Genomic DNA, 21796 nt, shown 5'->3' with positions numbered 1-21796 from the left:
AGAAATGTTTTGAAAAAGCTCTGTAAGGGAAGGCATTCCACATGGGGTTTGCAGCAGAATAATGATGTTCCATGCTACAGTTCTTAGAGCGAATCCATAATCATCTTGAACGGGCATTGAAAGACCATGCATGGAAGTTACAAACATAAACCAATAAATACTGCATTTTAAGGGGTATTGGCAATATCACAATGAACCACAGGATGATGTTCAGGCAGTTTATGATATCAGCAGAAGCACTAGATGTGTTTACAGGATTATAACACAAATAATTTTAGATTATTATGAAATGCAGAGTTTCTAGTTGTGTGTGCTTTGAATGGTAACATTATTGAAAATATAAAAAGATAGCAATGCTGAAGAACACTAGAAGTATCCCTCCAAAGCATTATCTAAAAATGTGGATATATGGGTATGGACCTCTATTCTAGGAACCACAGAGAGCTGGTCAGTTTGCTTAAGTGAAAGGAAAAAGAAACTAGGGGAAAAAACCTGTGCATTTACAGAAGGAGGTGGGAAAACATCAAGGAATGTCTTCACTCTAATCCCCTGGCCCATGGGGGTGGGAGAAAGGAGAATAGTGTTGCATTAGCTTGTTCCATTGCATGAGGCACACTAAGCCTCAGCATATGTAACTTGCTGAGGAGATGACGAAGAGTGCTGTACTGACCTCATCTTTCCACTGAAGACACAAAGTAAAAAGTAGCTTTGACTCAATTAATCCAAGAATGCAGAATAACTTTTTGTTCATATATATTTTCTTCCCTTAATTCCTTTTCTATTATTAAAAGAACACATTTTAAAGTACATTAAAATATAAAGAAAGATAACACCAGAGCAGCACTCCATCACTTGTAATGACAAAACTGAGTGCTTTATATGCTGGTTGTTCCCTAAGAAGTCTCAGCTATATCTATGGCTGTTATTCAGACCTAAACAGGCCTAGCAAAACCACAAAGATCATCCCAACCAGGGACAAAATAGCTATAATAAACAACTTAATAAGCTACAATGGGCCAAGAGGCTCCTCTCCAGATTGTCTTTTTGTAAGTGAAGCCTCAAGGGAAATAGGGATCCCTGATCCATGACTTAGGAGAAGAAAGTAGAGTACCATACAACAGAGACTGCAAAAATTGTTTTAGGGAAGGTGAGCTGCTGTATACCAAGTGGTCTGTCTTCCTTATGCCACATTTTCTGATGGAGAATGTACCACTTTCTCCCAGCTGCTCAGGAAGGAGAAAAGGCAACAATGCAAACCTTGAGACAAGCTCTTCCTGTTACTGGCCAAAACTAAGCAGCAACTTTGAATCACAGGTTCAGAGCAACATCTTTGGAACTCAGAGCTCCCAAATCTCTAATGCCTCTCTCTCCAAAGCAGGAAGCTGAGGTTCTCAGAGATGAGCTTTCAGCTCATACGGGTTCCCCACAAGACTGGGAAGAGGGTGGCCAGGATCACCAGACTTCCAAACCCCAGGTGCTAATGCTGCTCCAGGGCCTCAGTCCCACCACAGCATATTGTGGTGCCTGGCAAACACCCTCCAGCCACACTGCAGAGGTGCCAGCCTGGTGCGTCGAGCCCACGCTTCCACTCCAGAGGTGGGGAACCCAGTGGTGGTGACAGAGGCTTTAGTACCTCAGTTCCCAAAATGCCCCAAAGTACCATTCCAGGAGAATTTGGACAGAAGCTGGTACAGGGACAAGGGCAACTCTGCTGGAACGTGCAAGGAATTTTATTTAGCTTTAATAAATCAGGAATTTCTAACAATGCCAAATTTATCTGGAAAATTGCTCACCATTTCTAATGCATTAAAGGTATCTAAGTAGCAAGCTTTTCTCAAACACAAAAGCTCTTTTCTTTCCTTCTTTCACTTGCTATTCAGTAATTCTTTATCTTATTTTCATCAGACTTTAAACAGAAAAAACCTTTCCCTTTCTTCCTCTTGCACTATAGTATACCTCTTTCTGGAACTTCAGAACAGAATTTGCTTTCTGTCACTTCCCCAGACTTTAATCTATTTTGTATGTCACATGTGAAGAAGGAAGAGGGAAAGTTGTCACAAAGATAGCATTAACACAGGAACTTGTTTTACAGGGTAGTAGCCATATAGTCTGGAGAATATACCACACACAACACGACAGGCTCGTGTCTATCAATTTCATCTTGATGAACTGTAATGCTGCCAAAGTATTTTCAGATTGCTAGCTACCTGCCACATAGTTAGATGGTAGCTAGCAGCAATAATAATAAATTATTATTATTATTATTATTATTATTATTATTATTATTACTATTACTATTATTACTATTATTACTATTATTACTATTATTATTATTATTCCTTGTAGATTTCATCACCCCCAAAGATAGCTTTGGCCCTTTTTTAATCACTGGATTGGGGAATAAGGAATGGCAAAAGAAACAAAAAAATTAATTCTTTTATTCTCTGCTAACAGGCAAGACCAAAGAAAACATACAGTTGTTTTAGGTTTTTTTAAAATATGCTTTACACAAAAGGCTCACATTAATTAAGCTATGATGCCAATGATTATTTTTAGATCAAACCATTCTAAGAAATGGAGGTTTATTTGTAGACATAAAAGATCTTCACTGTACTTTTTTATCAGAAACACTGTAAGAACAGGAAATTACAAGTCTTTTTGGTACTACAAGCTATATTAAGACCATAGCATTGTTGTTCATCTTGAGGTTAGTACTAAAATTTTATTTACTATCAAAATGCAACATACTTAAGATTATTTTGTTTTGAAATATATGCTGGTGTTTCAGATTGATAAACATGAATTAAGTATATATTAGATATAAATATACATGTATTTATGATAACGCATTTATGCTCTTTAAGAAAGAGGAATAGATAGGACAGTGATGATTACATATGATACCGAAAAAGAAGTGTGAGGACAGAGAGAAGATAAAATGTGATAAAAGAATACATTAGTAACATGAATCTGTCTACTGCATGAAGTAGCCTTATTCATATTTCCTAGACACCAAATACTTCAAGGTTTTGGGTTAAGTGTCTTGGACACTGATTCAGAAAAAACAGCATCAGTTCAGCAGGGGAGGGGCTGCCTAAGAAACAGTGAGGGACAAAGCCCAATTTGAACAGGAAGAGAAAGACAGTGTCTACTGAAAGAAATCAGGAGACTGACAATGTTTTTTCAGAACTTAAACTGAAGTGCGAACAAATTACAAAGTGCTGGCCTACAATCACGACAGGCTGTAACAAAGAGATGCTAGAACCAGATGTTAATTTTTACATTGATATCAAAATGGCTTCAAGTCTCCATAACATTAAACTCAGCAGTCTCCTTTGAGTAATTTAACACAGCATTTAGGCTTAAATAGTTCCCTTAAAAGTTGTTCTTCAAAGGACTCAATCCAGAATGAGACCAGAATAGTATTATCAGTGTTTGCAATTACATCACCACTTGGGCAGATCCTTAAAGTCCCAAGTTCAGTGTTAGCATGAGAATCACAGACCCATTGAATTAAAAAGGCAATTTTAAATCCCTCCTTCTTAGAGTGGCAACAGGGAAAAAAAAACCAACCCCTAAGAGCAAAAAATAAAATAAAATAAAATAAAATAAAATAAAATAAAATAAAATAAAATAAAATAAAATAAAATAAAATAAAATAAAATAAAATAAAATAAAATAAAATAAAATAAAATAAAATAAAATAAAATAAAATAAAATACCAAGGATCATGGAATTATTGGTGAATTTCCTTAAAAAGTATTAAACATTAAAATTAGTAAAAGTCCATACTACCCTTCTACCAAGTAGAGTGCATTTACTATGCTCTTAATTACAAATACAGAATGTGAAGGACCTCACAAAATTATTACAATATTCCATGCTGTGCCAAGGCCTCTTAATATGGCAACTTCACTGTGGACCAGAGACACCAAGTCTACACATGCCAATGCACACGTGTGTGCTCGCACACACATCTTTTCCTAGGAAACAATCCTGTTTCCTGGTACACACACATTCTCCTAAGCACTCCAGGCAGTGACATTGGACAGGGACAGCTTTGAGAGAGGGAGCCTAAATTCTTCTATACACTGCCACCAACGATTGTCCAAAACTGCAGAGACATACTTTCTCAGTCAGTGCAGACAGTGCAGACATGTCCAAGCAAGGGTCACATCATTACTTGTGTGCTCTCCGTTTCGGAATGTTAGGAATTCCATCCTGATAGCTGATCTGCATTGTGCGCTACTACAACTATTTTTATTCTGAGTTTACTACATAAACTACATGCTATAAATTAGGTGAATATAAGAGGTTTTATTAAGCCATAGAAACATTACAAAAGGAAATAATGGTGACCATTGTTTTGTATGCCATGTATTCGTTAGAATAATTAAAGTGTTTTTGCAACTATACCTGAATCCTATTTCAGGTTATTTTTCCTCAAAGACATAAATGTTACAGTATATTTTATTCCAGACTAATACAAATATTTTCAAATATTTTATCTGAAAGTTTATTAAAAACTAAGGGGGGAATAATAGTCTGAGTTTTCATCTGGGAACTGTGCCTGTGCACTGACAGAATGTCTGTCTAAACTTGTATCTTCATTTGTTTATAAGTCTGTTAGCACAAGGCACTGGATATCCTCAACTCCTGCTGCTGAACACAACAGAAGCTGAAGTACTTCCTGAAGGCCCTGTTTGCTCAGTTACATACATGCATTATTTTTGTTAAAAACTTTGTATTTGTACAAAGTATATCCACCATTTTTTTCCAATTCTGTTTTTGTGATATATATATATGTGTATGTGTATATGTGTGTGTGTGTGTGTGTGTGTGTGTGTGTGTGTTTTCCCATAGTGCAGTGCTGTTTGCCACCTGGAATTCTCATCAGCCTATACAGTTGTGTAACCCATTTATTTCCTATACAGGTGTATTAAATTTCACTGGTAACAAAGAGCATATTGATATTAATGTTTTAATGATAAATAAACTGTTTTTATCATTTTATGTAGAATTTGCCTTAACAGCCTTTCAGTTTTGCTATGAATTAGCATGTATTGTTATGTAATCTCTCATGTATGTAAAGTATCCCTACTTCTCTTGATGTAACAAGGGAATAGTGCACAGCTGATGCAATTGTACCTAAAGTTATTGAATTTGCCAAAATAAACAGAGAGAAAACACTTTTCACGTTCTTATGACTTAGGTGCAAATCCTGGAGTGTATTATAAACTGGTCTTTACAACCTATGAACAGATATGAACTATAAGTCAGACAGAAATAAGAACTCCCTAGGGATGCTGTCCAAAAAAAGAAAAGTAGTCCCTGTGGAGTAACTCCCTCTAAGTCATGCTGCTGCTGCTGAAAATATGCAATGAATCCGTCTGCAGCTGGAATTTCAGATGCCATAATCCCTTACAGAATGTTGTCTAATTATTTTATTATGCATAATAAATGTAAAATATTTATTTTAGCTTACATAATTATATTAAAAATGTATGCTATTTTTTCTCAGTTTTGTAAGACATCCTTCACAAGTCATATACTTTATAGAAAGGAATGCATGCTGTTTTGCTGGCTTGGCTGTTTGTTTTACACAACTTCCACACATTCTTATCTATGGCTAAGGAACACCCCTGCATATTGCCCTCCACTACCCCACCACCACGGGTACTCTGTGCAAAGTGAACCATACAGTGGAATCCCAGAGAACTTAAAATTCTTTTCTTTAATCACAGCAGAGGGATGGCCTGAAGCACATTAACATAATAGCAGTCCCACACTCTTGTGGTCAAAGCTGAAGCAATACTCTTTCTGCATCATGAAACTATGTCAGTACTTCTCCCGAGCACTGTAATCTAACAAATTTGATCATGTGAGAACAAGGTTCTGCCTTTTGCATGCCCACCTTCATGTAACTCAGATCCATTTCACTGAAAAACCCCCCTCACACATACCATGAACATAAATTGCCTCAGAAGCTGTGACAGTTATACAGAAAGTCAGAACAAATGGGAGTTAAATTTAAAATCTTAAATATGAATAAACGAGCTTTCCCTATTTTAGACATATGCACAAAACCAGTTTAGTTCTGAAAATGCTGTATATCTGCATCTTTTATTGATATCATCAGACTTAGGAGAACTTTCCCCTTCTGCCATCAAGTTAAATTCAGGTACCTAGCTGTACTACAGGTTTAGAAAGTCTGTCCACAGCCCATACAACCAACAGATTTTGAAACCTGTGTCACAGGCGCTGCTCATTTTCAGGATGTTATACAGCTCTTCAGTGCTTACTGTGCCTATTATCAAATGCAAACAGTATTGTTGTCAGTGTAACTCCAGGATGGTGTCATCTGAAAAGTTCAGCCACATAACACATCTTTTTTAAACGACTGAGAAATATAAAATAAGCATTGCATAAGTAATGGTGGTGCAGGGCCCTGTGAGACCAATTCTGTATTATAAAATTAAGTTAAACATTAATTAAGGGTGAATGAATATTTTTGTATGACAAAGCACATTGACTTAAGAATGGAGAGACATGCCATGTGATTTGAAAAAGTAAATGCAAAGGAAAATCATGAATATTCTTATCTAGATAGGAAAAACCTAAACTGAAAACACAAATGTGAAAAATATATAACCAAACATAAAAGTACATTTTCATGTTTATGAATATTATATTTTTCTTCCTTCTAAAGGATTTTAAAAAATAGACTGAAAACATAATTTCAAATTATAATTGTTACCGGAAGTCGTATACTACTGTGTCAAAAAGCAGATGTTAATTTCTTTTTCATCAAGATACAAAAGATTTAGACAAAAAAGAAAGTCAAGTGGTCACAGTACAAAAAACTAGATATGGAACATTTTTCCCAAGAATACTGAAGTACAACTATAAGCATATGCATACTATAGAGAATTTATAATTTGTGAGCTAAAAATGCTAAGTTAGTTTACTATTCCCTTCAGAAAAACACATCCATTCATGTCTTTTTCTAGTTAAGAAAAGAATGTCTCATGCTGTGTGTTATATAGGGAATAAATTGCCTTTTCTGTTCCATGCGGGCAAAATCACTCTTTTCCCCATAGTATCTTACAGCCGATTTCACTTCAGTTTATAAAGTTTATAACAGTTCCTAAATTCAGATTAGTTTCTTCTAATAGCCCTTTTTCTGTACTTCTAGCCAGGGTTATCTATCCTTTCACTCACTAGACTGGCAAGAATTTTTGCAGGATGATTATTCACAATTTCAGGCTGAGGAATTGAAAAGCTTGAGGTCAAGAATCTCCAAGAGTACTCTCAGCACCAATGAGCTGAATGGGAATAGTTTAAATATATTGTACTTAGCCACTGTTTTAATTCAAATGTCTCAAACTACTTTATAGAACAGAGATCAGTTATCAATGAAAGGAAACTTAATATTAGCACTAACAATGGTTTTCTCCATACCCCAACACAAAAAGAGGAATATTCACCTCGCTGAAAGTACAAGGCTCATTAAAGAGTCTGCAGTTGCCAAGCAACACTAAACAGCAACACATGAAATAGTCTGGATGAACTTACAGTGCAAGGGCCAAGCTCACAGCATCACAATGAGACCTCAACCACAAGACATGGGGGTGAATTTTAGCAGTAGATCAGCAGATTTTGAAATCTTCATTTTAACGTTTTCTGTAGGTGACACTTGCAAGACTACATACCATCTGCTGAACTGGTGCAAACAATATTATTTACAGGGTTGCTAATAACTTCCCTTTAGAAGAGAAATACTGGGTGACTTGACAAGGAAGCACCATGTGATTCCCTTAAAATTGTAGTTTAAAATGAAGAGAGAGGTGGATAGAGAGCAAAATACATACTTGCCAACAAGGCTGGCTAATATCCCAGGCCTGTGGAAACTGGCAGGCACAAGCAGGACTGCTGAGCTAATAAATACAGCAGCCTCTCTACGGGCTCCTCTGCAGCTACAGAGTGCCTCACTGCCTCTATGAGCTTGTAGCAGCAGCAGCAGCATAGTTCTGGTTCCTGCGTCCCTACCAGATGTTTTTCAGCTGAGTTTGGAACACATTTCCTGCAGAATCAAAGCTTCATCAGCTGGTATCTGTAGAGATCAGCCTCCAAATGTTAGGTCAAAATTGGCCTGTGAAGGATGGAAACTAACATTCTATTGTCATGAAACATTTATTTTTCAATAATATAAAAGAAGGCCATGCCCAGATATTTCTTGTTAATCCTGATAAAATAATTATGCTTGCATCTTCTCTAATAATCTCCAGCATAATAAGATACTCATAAAAAGCTCGCTATTTCTTAGAATTTATATCCCATACTCTTTATCCAAAGTAAAATGATCTCCTGTCTTTCACTCGACAGAGCACTGGGTTATGCATTTTGTATCCTGAGTGAGGGAAATGCACCCACTCACTGGGTGTGTGTGACAAATCCCAGACTGATTCACATCTACAGTGCTCCAGTCTCTTGGGTCTTCAAGCCAAGGAGCTCAAACCCACTGTAACCCACCTCTCATTACATAGCTCTGTAATAAAACCATTCCTGCCAGTTGGCATGATTCAGTAAAAGTGGATGGCCGCAAGATGAAGTGTCCTCAAACACACGGCACTAAAGACAGCACTTCTTTTACCTTCAATGCAGCACATCATGTCACACTAATGCTTATATGCTATCACTTCACCCAACACAGACCTTTTAGTGCAACTCCTTTGACAAATGAAAACCATCTTTAATTCTTAGATGCCTTACTGAAGCTGAAAAACCACTTCTACTTTTAATGAAAAATATAAAGAAAGCAGGGGCACTCTAAAGGTAGCAGCATAGAAACATAGCCCTCCCCACAAGGTTATCAAATTCAGTTCTCTGCAGTTCCAGAGTATGATTTAATGGGTGCTCAGTAGCAAAGAGTTCACAGAATGTCTGCCCCACACAAACAAAACAATGCAACAAGAAGTTTTGTACAGGAAATGTATGACAACTGCAGAGGCTTTCCGTACAAGAGTTTTCTGTAAAGTAGGCTATAAATAGCATGAAAACAGGTATTATGAGAGCAGATAGGCTTCATTATACAGTCTTGCTTTAGGGAACTGCATTAAAATTTTAATGAACATACAGCTGTATGTTCAGCATGCAAAGAAAATAAGAAATGCTATAGTGGTTTAATCAAATGTTTAATTTTCCCCTCTTATGTGCATGTATCACAACCCATACATCTAATCATATGCCATTTATCAAATATAATGCCAATTTTTAAAAACTTTTTGAACACCAACTCTTGCAAATGGCTCATAAAATAGTCTATGGTTTCCTTTATAGTACACATAGACCGGCCACCTCACTGCAAGGTATTAAAAGTATTCAAAAATGCAGAAGTGTATTTAAAAGTAAAGATTCACTTAAGAAGCAATGAGATAATTTAATAAGTAGTCTATAATGAACCAAAAACACAGGCAATAAGCACCAGAAGTAATCTTCACTGTTCAATCATGTGATTCTTCTAAATTTAATCTGCTGCCCTAACATGGGGATGGGTTTTAATGGTGTAATAAGGGAGGCTTTGCCGTGCAACCAACCCTATGGCCAACTCTCATCCAAACACCCTGGCTAAGGAGGAGAAGGAAAACTGGAACAGAACAACAAGACTCTGAAGAACTGTAACTAGCTTGAGTTGCTTCCAGTTCTAATAAGTGTCTGGTGAGTATTTAGGCTGGTAAGCCTTTTAGAGAACTTTTTCTTTCTTGGTGAAATGGTTGCAACTCAACCAAGAAAAAATTCAAAACCGCAGCTGATTTGAAAAGGCAATGCAGATAAGCAGCCTCACCACAGAGAATTCCAACAGACACTGGAGCAGCTGTGAAACAAACACTCAACATAAGCACTGTAGTGTTACCACTAAAAGGCTTCCCATCATTTGTTTTTCTTTATAAAGTAATACCTAAATACTGAAGACTAAGTTTTTAAATTTAGCTCCTAATTTAATATGCAATTACCACTGCCCTGATGGTGTTTTAATGGCAGTATATTTTTATTGGTGACTTCAAATGAACCTCATCTGATCACCTTAACCCTTCTCTCGTCATGCTTTAGTTAATGACTCATTACCTGTAGTCACACCAGGGACATCTGTAAGGCTTTTCTCCAGTATGGACACGCTTATGTCGTGTCAGATGCGATTGTGTTGTGGAAGCAAAGTTACACTCATCACATTTGAATGGCTTCTCTCCTAGAAGGTGACAAGAGAAGATTATCAGTTTTCATCTACAGAAAAGGAAAAGAAGCCCAAATTTCTGGCATATCCCTTGAGACAGCTTTTAGCCCATGTATATATAACAAACACAAATACAACATAAATTTCCAAATACAACGCATTAATTTCAAAATATGACAGAAATACATCAGTATCCACCTGACTTCTCACGTGGAATTACACAGCAGCAAAAAGGAGGAGAAAAAACTGAAACAGAATAACCTTGTTACTGGGTCTTATTCCATGAAAATACCATAACCAGGTGACAGGCATTCCTCATACACTACATCTCTTCAAGCTGGGTGAGGAACAGTCCCAAAAGCAACACTGGGGGAGGCAGAATGTGAAAAATCACACTGATGCTTGTAGTCAGCACCTGCTCAGAACGGAACATCTCCAGGTGAAAAGTGTCTTTGTTTTCATCTCCAACCTCAATTTTTAATGTTATCCTTTAAATAACATAAATAAACTGTGACTGAGAATATGAACCAGAACTCTGTGCTCCATTCCCCCTATCTTGCCAGCTAGTCTTCTGCCCTTGTTAATATTTTCTGAACAGTAGGCCAATTATCAGTAGAAGGACTTGAAAGGTTAATGAAAATAAAACAAACAAACAAAAACCAACCACCAAACCTAGACAAGGACAATATTTTCAGAAGACTAAAATTCAATCTCTGCTGAATGTGCAGCTGCACTGAAAATTTCTAGAGGACTACTAAGTGAAGAAGGGTAAAAATCTTTATTGTCAAAGTTGTAATGTGAAAAGAATATTCTTCCTTCCAGTGGAGGAGTCTACCCCTTAGAAGATACTGAGATAAAACCTCATGATGGATACACTCTGTGATGACTAGCTAAGACACCTGCATCCCATTTTCCCAACTTTTTCCACATTTTCCAATTTTCCAATTTTTGCCACAGAAATATTCTGTGGGGCTTATAGGCAGATATAGTTATCATTTAGGGAGGAAACAGGTTTTCTTTTGTATGGAGAAGACAAAAGCCAGCTCCTAACTTCAGTGTACTCTCCAGTGCACATCCTTCAGAAGTATTTATCTAAAAACTACATAAGGAATCAACATCCCTGACTTAAGAAGTCTGGGTAAAGCTGCTAGGGACAGACATGTACCTTGTAGACTGTTCAGAGGTCTAGGACAGGCAGTTTCAAAATTGAACCCTAAGCCTATTAGGAGGCACAATTTGAAGTTTTTCAGAATGACAGAAGGCACACCACCCGTATAAGACTATCAGTAAGAGTGGCCTTTTGCAATCAGTAGCAAAAGGCCACTCCCAAATGGCCGTGCCTCTAAAACGAATTTTTCAAGTCTGTTCACAGCATGAGACACTGAAGATTTTGAAATAGATTTTGCCAGAATTCTGAGAACAGAGAGAAATATGCATTTTTCCTTCTTGGAGCTTGTTGTGGGTTTTCCTCCCAAGGGAAAAAGATACGCAAGGTCCTCAAGGTCTGAAAAGCCCCTAATGTGGGATGGAAAGACAACAGAGCAGCTTCTGAAAGCTCCATAAAGAGCTGGCATAATTGCTTTTAGCAGCTGCGGGAGAGAATACCAGCCAATGTTTTTCATTTATTGTTTCATGGGACAAGGAAAGGTGAAGGGGCAGGACACAAAGCCGAAGCCTCTATGCTGGACAAATTGAGACTGCTAGAAAGTATGTCTTTCCTGCCCCAAATGGGGTTTTCTTGTCAGACCCTGACACTCTGCTCTGGAGAAGCTGATTGTCCCAGCAGCTTGCATGGTAGTGGCTGCTGCTTCAATTAAACTCTCTGGGAGGCCATAGACTCCCTAGCAACGTAACCTGTTCTTGAACTGAAGATTTCCTCTTCTGATTTATTTTATCATCTAGCACTAAAGAAGATAGCAACATTTTCAAGCCTAAGTAGTTAAGCCACAGGTATTTTAGATAACATACATACTTATTTTAACTGCTTTCATTTAAAATGCACTAGAACCTTGCCAACTTGCCCCCTTGTAAAAATAGGCAGATCTGAACTGAAAGGAGATTTTTAGTTTGCCATTCAGGGGAAAATGGATCAAGTAAAGGTTTGCTACTGTGCCAGGGCAGGGCCATTGGGGCTGACAGCCGAACGAGAGCCTGTTGAAGCTAGGAGGGCTTGCAAATTCCACTGTGACCGTAAGAAAAATTATAATCTTTGCCCACTGCTCCAGGAAGTTTTTCCTTAGGAAATCCTTGTGGCTAACTGCTCCTGTCAAGTAGACTGTGTGTAAATCTCACCTGACAGAAAATACATCACAGTAGCACCACACAACAAAAGCTAGCTAAATGGGGAGGAAAAAAGACAGCCTAGCACAGCCTGTAATTCTTAGCAGCTGTACGTAAGAAACAGTATTTTTATGGAAAATTGACCAGGTTAATTAGTATAGTTGAAAAATACCTAAAAGACAACTAGGTATTTTTTTGGATTGGGTGATCCTGAAGAGTTTATTAGCTGCAGGAGTACTTTTATTTATTTTTTTATTTATTTAAGTTTTCCACAGACATACTGATTTAAGAATTTTTTGTCTTTCCTATCTATGGGCTAGGATGTTTCTAATCAGTCTTTGTGTTCCCGTTTTCCTTCCACCATTCTTGCCCCCAGACATTTCAGGCAATAAACGTAATTCTTTTAATACAGGCTGCCATTAAAAATTCCAAGAGGACTCTTGCTCACCCCCACTCAAGGTTCTAATTCATACAAAATTAAAAGTATACAAATGAAAATATCAGTATTGACGGTATTTTTAAACAATAATATGTAATGACTTTAAAATAGTGTATCCATAATCGTAAGGACAAAGTCTACATATTTAAAGACCAATAAAGGTAAAAGAATATGAAATATCTCCCCTCCCCCATTTCCATTACAGAAGATTTGTCTGTGTCTCACCAGCTCTACCTTTATCAATAACAAGTCCCATGAAAAAGATAGGTGCCCCAAAATGATTCAGTGGTCAACAAGCTCCATGGGGGAACAAAAATGAAGGACACACATTTCAAGATCAAGGACCCACTTTATGGGGGTTTACTTTGTTTTTAACACAAGCACTTTCAAAAAGCTATATTTCCTGATAACAGGATTACAAATGAAATGGCTTTGCATTTTTGACAATACTGCAACCAGCTTCTGAAGTGCATCTGCTGTTTAAGTCACCTGAAATGGAAAATTTGAGCTCCAAAAATCAATAATTGGAAAAGAAGATCACAAAAGGGCCAGTTCATAGGGAGCACTAGTATATAAAAGCAGTTATTAAAGCTGCTGCTAATCAGTAACTGAAGTTTTTTTCTTTTTCTCTCGCTACTAGACAATTTCTTAGGTAGGAAGAAAGTTTTAAATACCCAGGGTTTTGGTGACTTTGCTGGTCAAAGCTCTCCTATAATCAATTTGCCAATCCGCTGCAAATGTTGGTGTAAATAGAAAAGGGAAAACAACAAAGATGCTCTTCAAATTTAATCTCTTCTCTTGCTGAAAAGAGCAATAAGTCTTCTTACTGTGCTACATTTCCTATGGTATTCAACATTATAATTTTTTTAAGCTGTGGTGGGGAAGCTGAAGGGAAGAGGCTACATTATACATTAAATTCAATGCCGAGTAATGTAACTACACATTAAAGTCAAAGAGCAGTTCTCATGAGAAATAGAAACACAAAGTGAGTCACTCATCTGGATAAAAACACATATATTATTAAATTTTCTTTCTTTATTACACTGACCTATAAACGTCTTGAGAAGTGCAAGATTGAAATGAGTGAGCAGAAGCAATCATACAAACAGTGCTTTGTAAGATACAAGCTACTATCTTCAAAAATGCATGAAAATATTTGAACAAAGACACGATCTCCTTAAGCAATTCCATAGGTTCATGGTGACTGCCAAGAAGTGCACAGTAAGTGTACTCATCCACTAACCCTTTACTACTGTGATGTACTTCTACAGCCCTGGGAAGATCCCACCACAACTAACACATGGGGAGCAAATGCAGACTGTTGATGTGCAGAAGATGAGGATGGGGTTTTTGCAGTTTGCAGGAGTACTAACCAACATTAAAAAAGGGATTTCATGCAAGAGAACATGGGCTGTAACTGCTCAGCACTGTTGGACTGAGACAGCTACTATAGCACAAAATGGAAGCTTACCAGGAAACATGTAGAAGAGGGGACAAACAAAGGAGGTGAGCAGAACAATAAGAGCAAGAACATAAAGAGAAGACATTTTAAAATTATTATTTTCATGTTTTCATTTCAAGCAAGAAATAATTACCTTTGCTTGTTATTTCTCTCTTATGCAATTTCCTCGTTGATCATGTTTAAGGCAAAATATCTAAATTATCTGATATTATATGCTTTGTGTATGTGTGTATATGTGTGCGTGTGCATGCGTGTGTGTGTGCGCATGTTTATTTTGGTGGCTGTTTTAGAGGTTATTTACCCTTTTTTGTTACAATATTCAGGTAATTGTTTAATTCTTTGTGCAATTCGATTTACTCTAAATCCAGCAAAAACTATCTTCAGGAAGATTTTCTTACAGGGACAAAATACAAATCAAAAAAACTTTCTTCAGGATGACTCAAAACACAAAATCTTTTCCGCCCAGCCTTGTTGAGACACCAGAAGTACCGGAACATCTCTGTTCCTCCAGCACTGCAAACTATCCCTTATTTACCACATAGCACCAGCTGATACTGTGTGCAGTCCAAGTTTCTTAAGACAGTTTATCACAGCCTAGGCAGCCACAAGTGCCTATTGTAAAGCATTTGGCAGACAGAGATGTAAGTATTCCTTTCAGTGTGATAAAATTCAGGCCAAACTCTGGACCACTCCTTAAGATGCCATTGCTTCAATTCACAAAGTAGAAGTTTAGGCCACGGATATTTACATCATCAGTGAAAGACTTTCACAATACCAGTGACAGATTCTTGTAGAATAGGACTGGAAGAAGGTGCACTCAGGTCATAAAACAATGTTGGAACATGTTCGCAGGACAAAATCAGCCAACGACTTCACTTATTCTCTGTCCCAAGTGTATGTTTCTCACGGGACCAGGTCATCATTAAGGACATGATATATTTAAAAGAGAATAAAAATATCAACTGCTACAGTTGAGAACAGGAATCTCTTGACAGGTCAAATTATTTGCTCCTACTTTACAGTTGAGAAAGATATTTCCTATATCAAGGAAATCTTTATGCAGATGCATCATGTTTACAAGTATATTAAGTACTTGAAAGTTTTTCAAGTCCTAAAGCTAACGGCTTCTTTGTTCAGTTTAACACTGCTGTATTTCTTTTCATTCAAAACCAAAAACATCTCTTCAGGGGATAACATCCTATTTGCCAAACTGGTCTGTACAGTTTGCTGCAAGAGTCACCGAGGGTTAGATTCTGCCACCTTTTTTCATGCCAAGTTATACTTCATGCCCCCCATAATACTTCCAAAGAAAATGCATCTTTCACAAGATAAAGGCATTTTTCCAGGTACAAAGAAAGAATATCATCTATAAAGGGAAGAACAGAGTAAGAAATACCAGAATAAGCAGTATCAAAAGTCTAAGTGGCTGGTCCTACAGTCAGTGCTCTCCTGTGTCAAATCTCTACCAGCAGCTGAACATTTTTCTGGGGTGTTGGGACATCTCAGGCCTTGAGGCTGGGACGAGAGGAGACTTGTTAAGTTGGTTAAGACTCCTTAATTACATGTGAGGATTTGTTCATTTGCCCTTGCACTGTGGGCCTCTGACAGGTGATAGAAGTAAATCTTGGGTTGGAAGATGTTCTGTGTCAGCCCCCTAGACAGCTTGTATTACAGTAGGGAATTATTTAAGCCATTTAGACTATTTTTGACACCTATCCCTTTCAAACCTGATTGTAATTTGCTTTGGCATTCTTCTTTGGGAAAATTGTGCCAACTGGGGACAGAGAAAAAAAAATAAGGTACAAAGAAAGGTAAAAGTAGGAGTGCATGCAGCTAATGACTGAGATAAAGTTGAGCACTGGATGAAAATACAATGGAACCCATGGAAGTGCAACAGTGCTAGCAAAGGTGGATTGTGTCATTCTCCTTGAAACAAATAGAAGGTAGAGATAATTTTTCTGCTAAAGAATCATCTCTGATTGTTTGTGCCACAGAGGCAGATAAATGCCAAAAAGATAGATCCCTCTGCCTCTGAGATACTGTCCTATACAGTATAAAGTTAATAGCAAAGTAATAACGAGCCTCCAGTCCTGACATAAAATATAAAGTTATGCTTGCTAGATGCAAGCTTCATGATCTATAACCTGTAAATCCCTGTGATCATAGCACAAGAAGCCTCTACCACACTGGCAAAAGAAGGGCAAAAATGCCTTCAAAAACCTGGACAGCTTTTCACCAGAAGTACACCATATTTTTAGCCTAATTCTGCACATAAATCAGCAAATAAAACAGTTTTTCTCTTGGCTGGTGGCCTAATGATACAATACATATATATATATATATATATATATATATATATATATATATATATATATATTTGATGATAAGGGCTTACATTTCTGAGAAACTAGATCTACACTCACATAATAGGTAAAGACAAGAAGGGTGAATACAAAAATTTGCATTTCTTCTACATTCCCTACCTGAAAGCACTATTTACCATTTGTGTGGCTGCATTGATTATGGGTCCTAGATACATGCAAGATCCCAATGTGTCACACGGCAAGGCAATGAAAAACAAAAGGTATTTCCTATCCACTTGATCACAATAATTTTTTTGCTAATTAATTAATTAATTAGTCGATTTCTCAGCCTACATTTGTTAAATTTGTGCCCACATGTGAAAATTCTTCAAAGCTCCAGTAAAATGGAAACTTTAATTACAACTGAAGCATGCAACTTCTATTCCAGTAGTTGTAATTGCTCATGTTAACATTCAGAGTGTAATAATAAAATAACTTACTATATTTACTGAATTACTTTTATTGGTCACTTGAAAAATACAAACTTGATGCAGAGAATGGGAACTGACTGTGGCAGAATTCTTCCACAAATTTATGTTCCTTGTTATAAGAAAAAAAAAAAAAAAGATTCTGAAAGCAGGATTACTAACTAGACTTACAAACAAATTTTGGCCCTGAATGCACATATATTTTTTTAGAAACATTAAAAAATAAAATTTTAGCTTATCTGTTTCAATATATGTTTATTGCCTGACCAGCACTGAAAATCCCACCTTTCTGAAAGCATCAGAATCTCCTCCAAATATGATTGCTTTAAATAAACTGAAAACAGGGTGGGAAGAATGGCTTCAGGCTCTCAAGAAAGAGAGTAGCTGCTCTCCAGGAAATTACACATTTAGATGGTATATGTCCTCAATGAAGATTAGTTTATACAGGGACATAATAAAATCTCCCACTGTGATCCCTTTACAAAATCCATGGAAAATTCATGATGTAACAACTACAGCTTCTCATTTGTTAGCCATTTCTTTCCACTGTACATTAGACAATGGTCACTTAACTCACACAGCAATTCCTGATGATATTACATTATCCTCATGATAGTCAGTAAAACAAAAAAACTACACTGGCTTAAACAGCAACACTTCTATGTCTGTTTGAACAAAATCTATCCAAATAATCAAACACTTACAAGGAACTACTAAAAAGCACAATTAAGGTAGAATGTATTAATAAATGTTTAATACTTACACTTTTTCTGGTCTTCTGAAACTAAGAACCAGTTTAATTTTGTCTGATATTAAAATTTTATAACCATGTGGTAGGAAAGCTTTACTAATTCTGGGAGAGAAATCTTGCTTTACATGCCAGCCATGTGGTAACTCTTAAAGTTGCACCTATTAATTACAAACTATCTTAAAATTATGAAAGGGCAACTGAAACAACACTAGCTTTCAACTATGCTTCGGTCCAAAAAAATGGAGTAATTTATATGTAGTCTCTAATTTTCACCCAGGGACATTCTAGCAGTCTCTTGCAAAATCTTCACAGTAGGTAATCTATTTGGGCCTCGGAAAAAAAAAAATTGTAGACTTAGTATTCATTGAAAGAAGAAAGCCAGTCTTCAGAATTCTCCTTCCTTCAGAAAAAAACCAAAAAAACCCCAAACCCACAAAAAATACCCCCCACTCCCCCCCAAGCAATTATTCAAACTCCCAGCGAACAGATTTGATGCAGACCCTGGGCATACCAATTTCACAAAAACGAGAAAAAGCAAAGCAAACAATGAGCCAATGTACTATTTGTGCTGTAACGTGCTATTTGACTTGTGTTACTCCCCAGTGTAGAGGGACTCCCTTGCTGGGGAAAATACAGCAAAGAGTAAAGACAGCTTTACTGACCTGTGTGCTGCCGCCGATGCTTGGTGAGGGCATGACGTGTCCCGCCGGCAAAGCCACAAAGGTCACAGAGGAACGACTTCTCGCCTGTTGCAACAATAAACAGATGAGGGACTGCGGAGGTCACAGATCATTAAAACATATCTATCAAGGCTTTCAGGGTTACTAATTCCTCCAATCAAATGTTTCCATGTAAATATGTCAAATGGGAATGAAATTACCACTGCGGTTTATTGACTGTGATAAAATCTGAAAAGCACCACTGAACATAATTACATACTTGTCAGACCCATAAAAATTAGCTTTATTATCAATGGAATGGTTTTGTACAACTTCATTTCTGTTAGATGTCTTCCAGATGGGGCTGCTTTATGCACTTGAACAGTTTTTATGCATATCCTGATTTTTTACAATTCCCATACATCTGGCCTTTCTGTGCTGAGTAAAGATTGCCTGGAAAAAAAAGTTAATATACTGTATATATGATTCTGCTTAAATAAAATATATTTAATTTACTAACAAATTAAAGGTACTGAGAAATTTTCAACAGACTAGGTCACAGTCATCTTTAGTTACCTTCTATTTATTAATAAGTATTGAATTATTTTCTTGAGCACAAGAAGTGTGCAGGCAACAATAAAAGCCAAATTATTCAGTACCAGTGGCAATTCAGCACTGTTTATGTTTCTAAAGTTTTCATGGCATAAAGAAAACAGGTCTAGGGATTGCTACTGAAATTGCAGCAGAACTCACGTTGTTCGTCTTCAAATGATAACTCTTCATTCCAAACCTCTGGACGAATTTGAGAGATTTTGGCAAGCTTGATACTCATTAAAAGTGTATAAATGCCCTCTTTTTAACTTTTTTTTTTTTTTTTAAACAGAAGCTAGGATTTTGCCCTGTTGTCTATAAATAGAGTTTATCAATTCACAGTAGTATTTTTACTCAGTATGTGCTAACGTGCACAGAAATCTCAGTCCTTAAAGGCCTCATGGAAGGTCACTATGAATTAGTAACACTAACCTCAGGTATAGTCTCAATAACCTGATATAAGAATGAATTTATTTTTTTTTATTTTTTTTTTTAAATAATCCCATTAGTCACTTGGAGCCAAATTGTCTCCTTTCATGGTAACACAGCAGAGATGAGGCTGGTGGGGCAATGATGCTCAATTCATTGAAACTAACAGTCTCCTTCCAATTCTTCCCAGTGGGGAAGGAAATTTAGTTCCTACAAAAGACGGCTGGGTTAAGAGGTCTGGTGTCAAATTACCAAGTCCTCCTGTGGAGACAGAAGGATGGAAACCTCCATGCTGTTTATTCCCACATAACCAGGCACAGGAATACACAGAGTTTCTGGAAAGGCACAGTGCCTCAGTTAACTTTGGATACTGCTCATATAAGCAAGAGACCATTTCCAGAGTGGGAGCTCCCAGGAGAGCCTCGCAGGGACCAGCTGCCCTCTCCTACCACCACCTCCATGAGGTCTCTGAGGAACCCCAGCTCCTCACCCCAGGTGTCCCAGTGAGGGAGACCTGGGCCTTTGATACCAGGAGGAAAGCAATTCCAAATTTTCCAAGGCAGCTTGAATACCTACAACCCAAATGAGATGACAAAAGAGCTGATAAACCTCTGCCACGTAGTGAGACTATGAAATGCAATGGGCACAATTTCAGAATTTCACTGTTTCAGAAAAAAGCAAATGGTGCATTGTTATTTTCTGCACCTAAATCTGGTCATGTAAAGCAGACTGAAATTATACAGGACTTTGGGCTTTTTTAAAAATTTTAAAATGTCTCTTGATGAGAGTATCCCAGAAGAGCAGCTAAGGTGCAAAATAATTTCAGTACCACTTTTGGGAGTCAATCCCAGCAATCTGTTGTTATAATTGAATCTAAAAAACCCCATCAGAAATAACAGAACAGAAACCCATTCTCACTATCACATGAACAATGCTTTTGTGCTAAATGACATGACAAAGTTCGAATTTTGCTGCAAAATGCTTGTCAGTAATATTATGGCTGAGGCTATGCATGATTGTTACACAGATTTCTGCAAAGTCTCTTCCAAGCTTTTTTTAAAATTACTTTATGGCATTTTAAAAATCAAGGTCTTCAGCATGTAGCACTTCAATTCATCAAAATATCAAAGAAAAAGAATAGAATGACTACACATAATGCTTAATTATAATTAAATATTAATTTAATTAATTAATCAATTTTAAGTATAAATCTTTCTAACTAGCAGTAATGCGTAACACCCCAGCATAAAATTCACACTTTAAAGTTATATGCTGTTCCATGCCTACCAAGAAATTGCTCATCATCTATATATTATCATAAATTATCTCATGTTGTGTTTAACATCTAGGAGCAGACCTCAGTATGGCCTACAGCTTTATACACTAATGAGGACAAAGAGCACCTATAGCATCTTTGCAGACTCATGGATTTACTGGGTAGTTTATATTTGGGCCTTTGCTACAGCTTTTGAAGCACAAGGAATTCATTCAAAATCAAAAAACCGCTTTAAGGGAGGGGAACTGATCCATCCTAGAAAACAATTTGCTAGTTAAATACTCCACACTCCTCTAGGTCACATCTAGGAGCTCTCATGCATTTCTCTTGAGGGAGGCTTTGGATCTGAAAATGTGAGACAAGAGGAAATTTGGCCCCTGCTTTTCAAAATCAGGAAAGGTTGTGATGCATCTGATTTTTTTCAACATTAATTTTCAGTCATGTTAAAAAATTAATTACCATATTTGTTGTATGTATCATGGTATACATAGAACTACAACCATCTCCAGAAACACAGAGAGCAAACTTCATCAGCTGTGACTTTAAGTTCAGTTGCACAGTATTTCCTAGCCCTGAAGCCTGATGGGGGATGAATCCCTCATATCTAGACATAATATTTCATTTGACGTTTGAGCATGTATTGATACATTGATGTATTTCACATTCTTCTGGATATGCTTAACAATTTTATCATTCCGATCTCAGAATTTGAGACTTTTTAACTTTTAGGAAAATGTAAAGGCAATATTTCACTTGCTGTACAGGGGGCTGATCTAACTTGCCATGTTTATATGATAGCAGAAATGCAATAGAAAATGGTCCTTTTCTTAACAACTTGAATTAGTTTCAAGTGTGCCATTTTGCATTCAAATGTAGAAAGACACGGA

General features: G+C 37.0%; 1 protein-coding gene across 5 annotated transcripts in view; it reads right to left on the bottom strand.

The window, feature by feature from the left end:
• Positions 1 to 21796, bottom strand: part of ZNF407 (zinc finger protein 407) — a 338932-nt gene that overhangs the window by 113543 nt on the left and 203593 nt on the right. For all 5 annotated transcript variants that reach the window (XM_086894220.1, XM_086894248.1, XM_086894239.1 and 2 more), the window contains exons 6-7: positions 18617 to 18700; positions 10126 to 10246 (exon numbers count right to left, since the gene is read on the bottom strand). In XM_086894220.1, coding sequence (XP_086750346.1) covers positions 10126 to 10246; positions 18617 to 18700 — 205 coding nt within the window. The remainder of the gene's footprint in view (positions 1 to 10125; positions 10247 to 18616; positions 18701 to 21796) is intronic.

Source organism: Cyanistes caeruleus, chromosome 1, assembly GCF_971803275.1.
Source record: "Cyanistes caeruleus chromosome 1, bCyaCae1.hap1.1, whole genome shotgun sequence".
Taxonomy (NCBI): domain Eukaryota; kingdom Metazoa; phylum Chordata; class Aves; order Passeriformes; family Paridae; genus Cyanistes; species Cyanistes caeruleus.
Note: the sequence above shows the minus strand (reverse complement) of the source record. Positions and strands in the feature narration are given on the sequence as shown.